Source organism: Amblyomma maculatum, chromosome 7 (assembly GCF_055883805.1).
Source record: "Amblyomma maculatum isolate TAMU_Amacu chromosome 7, ASM5588380v1, whole genome shotgun sequence".
Classification (NCBI taxonomy): Eukaryota; Metazoa; Arthropoda; class Arachnida; order Ixodida; family Ixodidae; genus Amblyomma; species Amblyomma maculatum.
The window spans coordinates 75,930,783-75,938,884 of record NC_139350.1 but is presented as its reverse complement, the minus strand read 5'-3'; the positions used below and the strand labels follow the sequence as shown (position 1 = coordinate 75,938,884).

Genomic DNA, 8,102 nt, shown 5'->3' with positions numbered 1-8,102 from the left:
TACTTTAACATCTAGCGACAGAGATCACAGTAATGTTAGTAATAATGATAAACAGCGAATTGCACTGATATTACTACGATTATTGTTTTCCACCGGATTAACTCGTACCATATACGAACAAAAGCAAATTTATTTTATTTACTAAAATACAAGATCTTCGCGTGGAGACTTCTCATCAAGGCATTCATCGCTTCTCTTCTGCTTCCTACCTTGCTCTTTCCATATGGCCCTGCGAAACCTCTCTTCTGCTGTCCTCCCCGAGCAATGACTTGGTTGCTGGATCTTGCGCTTTCCTCTTTACTACTATTCTTGTTTTTTCTCTTTTCCAATAAATCGACTACCCACGTAGGTCTGGAAACCCTTGGAATTTCCGCACTATCTTTACTTCCCAAACGCACTCAGAATAGCGGCGGGATATTGTATCACCTTCTTTCGCTTCGATTTCCGACCTTACTCCCCCCAGGAGAATGGGGAAAGCCTACCCTTCCTCTCTATCATTTGCCTCTTACCTGTGTTCATTGCAGAGCTGCACATAACTATGAGTGATTTACAGGAAAGGAAAGGCACAGTATCTGTCACTGGCAAGTGTGATTTTGTACGGTACAGTATCGCTCCTGTCGCGTAGCGTTCCTTCGTTCGCGTTCGAGAGTGGTATTGCAGATGGCAGGAACGCTAAACAAGAACTAATCTCGTGGAATGTGACAGATCTCGAAGACAACTCTCGCGCACGGGATTACGTTCCGTAGTCAATAGAGCCAGTGAGCTGGACTGGTCATTAGCACATTAAAAAAATTCATAGAATGAGAGCACAAGTCGAGTGAAGAGCTTAGATTTTCAAACCATACGTGTGGTGATAATCATCCCTGTTCCATTTAGAACCTCCGCTACTGCTTCTCTGTTGGTTGACACGAGGTATTGGAATAATAATACTGAGATATTTCGCAAACCAAGAACTCAACAGTGAAAAGTATGTCACTACGCAATGCTACGCAATTATGTGTGCTTTGATCTACAGGGTTTAACATCCCAAACATCACTACTATCTAAACGTGGCTGGAATTGAACCTACATCCTTAGGACCAGCGATTGAGTGTCCTAACCACTGAGCGACCATGGTAGGCAGCAGTGAGTATTGTACACCTCAGGCCAATAAGGAGGCACCTTATAATATGGCCAATTCTGGGTGTATTACCAATATCCATGGTTCTTGCAGGTACATTTCATTGTTTAGATCAGCTAACAATCAGCATGCGCAGCTCAAAAAGATACAAGCCACGCAAGCAGCATTGGCTGGGATGCAATCTATTCTAGCGGGAGCCTGTAGCAGTTGCATGGTCACTTGTATCAGTTTGGATCGCATGGCCTCGCTTTCCTTGGCGCATACCCTTATCTAACTAAAAAAACCGAAAAAAAAAGCCATTTACGAAATCTAGCGAAATCTAGGTACAAGCATCACAACCTACTGCGACAATGAAACTACATTTAGGAGATGAAAATTTTTTATTATTAACGTTGTTTATTGCCTCCGGGCACAATCGAATATGTAAAAATAAAGGGGGTATTAAATGAAAGAAAAAAGTTAGCTGATCTAATAAAGTTCAAGAGAGAGATGATAAGGCCCTTGAGTCCATGCAGTGCATGAAGATGAGTTGTTCGGCGAGAGGCCCACTGCTGGCCGAATTCTTGTCGGCTTCAGTGCCGGGCAAACCCACAAGTGGTGAATATCTGCCACGTGATCTGGCGACTCAGACAGGACATCCTGGACGTTGATATAAATATCGATATTGCGGCCATGTTCGTATCACCGCAGGTGTGAAGGCAACCCCGACCCGGATCCTCTGTAGCGCAACCTCCTCAGCGCGGGTAAGAATATTTTTTGTTCCTACGTACATTAGCACGATACAGCCCACTTCACTTGCTGCTCAAACGGAATGACGAAAGCCTGATAGAATTAACAAGACAATACATCCCACAGACAAAAAGAGGCCGACATTATTAGCTTGAGTCTTTCCAAAATCAATTTAGTCATGTTAAAAAAAATGTAACGCTTCTATGCGCTGGTTACACCCCAAAGCCAACACTAATAAATGCTACAGAACAACTCCCGCCAAGCCATACAGTTAACACGTTTCATGGCACAAATCGCTAGGTCAAGGCGATGGCTTCACGACTTGGCAAGGCTAACTACAGTGAAGTCGTGTAGTTGTAAAACAATCCCCTAATGGAAATCAGCCACATAGGACCACAGTACTGAACACTACCAATAACTGAAAAGATAATGTTTTGAAGGTACGAACGCCTGGTGTCTGCGCCAGATTCTCCAGTACCGTAACTTTCTTTTCGTAAGTGTGCTTTGCAGTTGCACTGACAGATGGCAGGATTGATTAGTAAACAATATACTTAAAACTAAGTGATCTAACCCTGCTGCCAACTCAGGGCCCTCTAAAAGTAACTTTCTATTGCACCCGTTTGTGCATGCCAATGCATAACAAGAGGGTTTCAGAGCATCAGCACAAGCTTCAAGATTCTTTTCTAACTCCTACCTATTTATACCCAACCTATAAGACAACTTTATAGTCTGCAATAATTTGTACTTCACCATTCTTTCTCCAACTTCCAGCAGTTCCCCCAAGCACAACTTTACAAGTTAAATTTACACTAGGCCAGAACAGAAATGGAATGGGCTCTTTGGCATGAAGGAATTGATTACCTGCGCATATCAGCGCTCTTCAAGCAAAAGCAAAGAATGTTACATTTTAAGGTAAGCAGCACATGATTTCTGCACCTGCCAAAGCCTTTCAAATAACTGAAAATACAATACCCACAACCATCAGAGGAAGCAAAGTATGTTATGTATAAGCATGTTGTGATATGAACTATTAGCAGATGACATTAAATCCAAACGTTACCAATATTTAAAAAAAATTAAGTTCATTATAGAACAGGCATGTCTAAGAGCATGACGCTGCTCAAAGCCAGCAGTGATTTTGACAGCTGACAAGTCGAGACACGCCTGAAAATGACAAGACTGCAGCGATTTTTTTGGCCCCCCAACAAATGCAGGTGAAACTTTAATTGTCTGTTATTTTGTATACATCAATGCAAACCCGCGAAACACTCCAACACAAAGCAATGAGGAAAAAAAACAGTACATCGAAAGCGCGACATTTTGCGACCCCGTTTGATTTTATTTAGTTGTAGCGTACTCTTGACGTCGAATTTCGATTTCTTAAACAGAAGCTTCAATTCACGCTTCGCTAAATAATGACTTCAAGAAACTGAAAAAAAAAAAGCGGAGGTTTAACCTTGTTTGACCAAACGCACGCAGGCCGTCGTGCAAGTGTCAACCGTTTTACAGCGCCGCGCTTCTTGGGGTGAACTGTTTACTATGGTTACTGTGTTGGCCCGATATGTTCGGTGAAAACCGTCCGTAGCGAGGTGTTTTGATGCCCCATTTCTTCCATTCCTGCAGATAACGCTGCACTTTCCTTTTTCATTTGTTACCTCTCGTTTTCTTTCCCACGCAATCACCCGTAATGCTGTGGGTGATTACGTGGGAAAGAAAACGAGAGGTAACAAATGGAAAAGGAAAGTGCAGCGTTATCTGCAGGAATGGAAGAAATGGGGCATCAAAACACCTCGCTACGGACGGTTTTCACCGAACATATCGGGCCAACACAGTAACCATAGTAAACACTTCACCCCAAGAAGCGCGGCGCTGTAAAACGGTTGACACTTGCACGACGGCCTGCGTACGTTTGGTCAAACAAGGTTAGACAAGGCTTCGTCTGCACATGAAAAGAAAAGGCAGAATACCGACAGTGTTCCCCAGGAAAGACGCCGACCGATGCAGCCTGTCAACCGGGCATCTCGCATGATGGTGTGTTGAGAATAAAAAAAAAAAAAAAAAGGTTCGACCACGAAAAAAACAAGGCGGCAGTGGAAGCGGGGACACTCGCTCACTCGCGATTTCCAGCGGTGTCCCAAGTAAGGTGCTCCTCGTAGTAGCGAATGACTACCTGCGTGCAACGGAGTTTGGCCCTCGCGCAGGCACCAAGTCCGCTTCGTCACAGTCCTTCCACTCGATGAGGAACATCAGCTCCCCTGATGAACCTGTTGCACCCATAATGTGGTCCGGTTCCAGGCCCCGGTCGAAGTCACGTGGTTTAGCGTCACCCTCGGTCTTCGTTTCTCTCTTCTGCGCGGGTTGTGACGCTTTTCGTTTGCGCGTCTCTTTTACCTGCGCTTTCAGGCCTGGGCTGTCGGGATCCTCCTTCGGCTCAAATGGGTCCCCGCTGTAGCCATTGCTCGGGTCTTCTTGAGTTTGCCTATTTGAAGAAAGCACAACCTATTTAAGGAATTTAACAATATGCAGTAAAAATATAGTGTTGACTTATTATGGCAAATTATTTAATGCGCGTGAAACAGTGTTTGTGCCGTAGTTTCGTACCACGTGGTGTCGCCATTAGCAGCTGCCATCCTGCCGCCGCGGATGGCACAATTGCGGAAAACGATTCCGCAGTTGTGCCAGTTCCTAGTGTGAAAGGATTACCCCCCTGAAGCAACAGTGGTTCACGGCGATAGCACATCAGGACGGAGGACTCAGGCGAAAGCGTTTGAAAGTGAGTACAGTGATCGAGCTTTGTGAAAACCTGCGCAGCGAAAATTGTATGAATATGTAACAGAGCAGTGAACCTAATCACACATTTTAACGCGAGAGCATTAGGGAGCTCGTTACAGCGAAAACCAGGCGTAGTCGTCCGAGTATAACGTCGAGTGAATTGGCTCTCCCTCTCCTTTACGTTCACTAGGAAATTACCGGTTGTGCTATCACGTTTGGTAAATCAAATTAAGCGTTGATTAAACAGATGGTCTTCAAAGAATTGTTCCTTTTTGTATGTTTGCCTTCGCAAGTGGCGTGCTTTGTTGTTCTTATTATGCTTAATGAAAATTGCAGGTTGCGAGGGCATAGTCTGCGCTGCAGCGCATTACAGTGAAAACTAATGCATAACTGCTCCTGTAAAATGCGATAGAAAGTTGTTGTGCACCACTACAATAACCAGCATTTCAGATAGTGAATTGCCTTTTCAATGCTTGAAAAGCCAATTCCTGTATGATACTGCCTTCTTAACTGTTTAGCGTATTTACATTATCCTTGAGGTTTAGCATATCCGTCAGGGTTTGCAAATGAATATATGTGATATTCGAAAGATAGCGGGAGACCAGAAAGATTGGCGTGATGTGGTCTATAGGGTCACGAATAAGAACCACGACTGAGCGATTTCACTGACGTGAACTGAGAGAGAAGGGGGCAGAATCTCGCTGATATTTGAGACTGCTTGTAATAAGTGTTGCCAGGCAGGTACAATATGAGAAGCACTGTTTCTTTGTTATTGTCCTCCACAATTCCTCGAGTCAAGGATTATTATGCTGTGAATAAGTTACAGGCTATTTCTGTCACCTCGTTATGTTATTTTGGTTTTAATGAGAATATCAAGACAAAGTTGCTGAGCATTTCAGAGGTAATGGTCTACTGAAATTTGGTGTAGGCTTGAAGAGTAACTTTTGTTTTTCTTTTTTTTTTGAAAAAAGCTGTTTGTTTCTACTTAATCATAGAAGGTGGATGTGCGCTTCAAGTTTTACATCATGTGGAGGAATTAGACATTTTACAATAACTCAGCCCTGTGCTTATGTATAACTACGATGAAATATGCCTACTGTACTTTAAACTGCTTTTCTATTTTATTGCCTCGTGGGAGCGAAAAAAGCATGCATGCAGCATATATGCGAATATCCGAGAAGGATCCGGGAACGGACGTCCGAAATGAACATCCGTTGAGCAAACAAACATATCCCTTTGGACGTCCATCGGAACGCCGACGGACATCTATTGGCTGTTCACGGACGTCCATCGGCCATCCGAAACATTCGAAACGGATGGCCGTTGGCCGTCCGGTGGATGACGGTGGTTGCTTGGGATGCAATATTTCATTTTGGCATAATAAATTCGCAAACCACCAGCATGTCTGCTTTTTAGCTAGGCTAGGAAGTATGCGCACTCTGTTTTCTAATACCTGTGCTACACGGTCATCTTCGAATGACATTCGAGTCAACTAGCATTGTCATTCAACATTTATATTATAAAACAAAAAATAATTGGTGACACTTTCATAATTAACCACTAATTAATGTCGCGCACCCGGTAAAATCAACCACACAACAGTAAATGTAGAACAACTGCAATGACACAAAGAGCGCGATCTCGTCCCTAACGAGCTGATGTCATCTCGAAATGCTTGCGCCTGAGTACAGGCGTAAATTCGGTGCAGCACTCAGGCTTTCGCCTTTCATCACTTTATAACCGCCAAAGTTTCCTCGAATTTGTTTTCCTTCCTGTATGCAGCCGGCCGATCGCCGCCGTCTTGGGCTTGGTTTAAAGCTGTTTTCGTTGTGCGTAGTTTACACTTTCTCCAGGTGTTTCCAGGTTGCAACATTGAAATTATGCAACCATGTACAGTTCTCACGTGGCAGCTATCGGCATTTTGCTGTGGACAAGCGAACTAGGCTTGTCTGGGATGGACTACAATTTAAAAAAAAAGAAGACGAGGAAGACGTGAGCCTTCTAGGACAGTAGTGGGTTAACATAGGCAACGTCGGGGTGTCCTTAATCTCGATATGTTCGAAGGTGTAGTTCCGGTTGCTCCGGCACTCATCTCCGCACTGGGCATTGAAAATGGCAGCCGGGGCTAGCTGTTCATTCACCACACCAGCAAGCGATGTCGACTGAACTGCATAATTTCCTCACAGAGACCTTGTCCACAAAAAAGCATATGCCAACAACATGGAAAAGCTACATGACACAAGGCCTTGATGCCTCACTGTTGCACCCTGCCAGGTATATGATTGCCATGCATTCACAACAGCATCAGTCGAAATTGAGAAATCATGCTCCACACAGCCCAAAAGCTAGGCATTTTAAACAACCGGGAAGTGTGCAAAACAGTGAAGTCCTCTCTAACACTCGCAAAAGCTCTTACATGACTGGCACTGAATGTAAAGTGAACCGTTTGTGCATAGTACAAAACGCTATCTCACTGGTTGCAGTATGTCACCGAAGTGGCAACTGGACAGGTTACAACACCTCTGCTGCCAGTGTGCCTGAGATATTAAATTCTGCGGGTACGTACCTCCACTTCCGAATTGGCGCCTTTCTTACGGAGCATTTGACCTTCGGCCCAAGCTCCTCAGCCTCTAGCTGTTCCTGTTTTATTCTCATGCTCTTGGCTGCTGGCAGATGGGCTGCGTTAAAAAGAAACACCCGCACACCAACTTAGTGAGTGCCCATCCATAGCTGCAGCTTGTGTGAAAACAGGATGCTCAGTGCAATGGATAAACCTCAGTTTGCACTCATTCCACTATGATATAAGGGAATCATAAAAAATCTTTAATATCAGGCAATTTTGACTACGAGGGCACCTTGTTACACTTGCCATAATAAAATCACATTTTCATATATATATATATATATATATATATTTCTTTGCAGGAAAAAACAGCTTTGACTGTTTCACGGCGCACCTGGTTCACATCTTGTGGGATGCCTAATTCTGCACATCTCCAAGTGGAGACCTTTTAGCCAAAATAAAATCCCGGAGTCTTTGCGTGGCCTTCTGATCCCCATACCTATGTTTCGTCAACATGCAAGGATTCTTCAAGTCTCGACTTGCCACCGTTGATTTACCAATATATAGTTGGGAGCTTTTCAAACCTTCCCATCACTGGCGTTCTGAATAAAGCCCGCTGTTGAGCTTGCAGGACTGAGAAAATAGCGATGACTGAAAAGAAAGCATTTGCATTATGCGTGTGGTTAGGCTGGTGTGGTTGCACCATTTCCATGTTTCTGTTGCTATTACACGACTCGTTCCTCTGCTAGCAGCATTTGCTAGGCAGCATTGTTATAACCGGTCTATTTTACCGCAGAAAACAAAAAATCTGACTATGGCAAGTTAGTCCACCGTTATATCTGACATACTGCTCTAAGTGGTATTATAAGTGGGTTTGAATAAGTACAAATAGCAGAAAGATATGCTACATTAATGGTA

The 8,102-nt window shown here is 43.9% G+C and overlaps 1 protein-coding gene across 1 annotated transcript; it reads right to left on the bottom strand.

Moving 5' to 3' along the window:
- Positions 1–3,875: 3,875 nt before the first annotated feature.
- Positions 3,876–7,309, bottom strand: LOC146183680 (uncharacterized). The gene is made up of 2 exons (XM_084608745.1): positions 7,188–7,309; positions 3,876–4,328 (listed from the first exon to the last, which is right to left on the bottom strand). The coding sequence occupies exons 1-2, from the start codon at positions 7,274–7,276 to the stop codon at positions 4,016–4,018; spliced, it is 402 nt and encodes a 133-aa protein (XP_084464871.1). The 5' UTR covers positions 7,277–7,309; the 3' UTR covers positions 3,876–4,015.
- Positions 7,310–8,102: the final 793 nt, after the last annotated feature.

Excerpts from the sequence above, each read along its gene's own strand:
- LOC146183680 (XM_084608745.1), bottom strand. The coding sequence starts at position 7,276 with ATGAGAATAAAACAGGAACAGCTAGAGGCTGAGGAGCTTGGGCCGAAG. Across the intron at positions 4,329-7,187 it reads GCGCCAATTCGGAAGTGGAG|GCAAACTCAAGAAGACCCGA; the intron begins GTACGTACCCGC and ends TTCTTCAAATAG.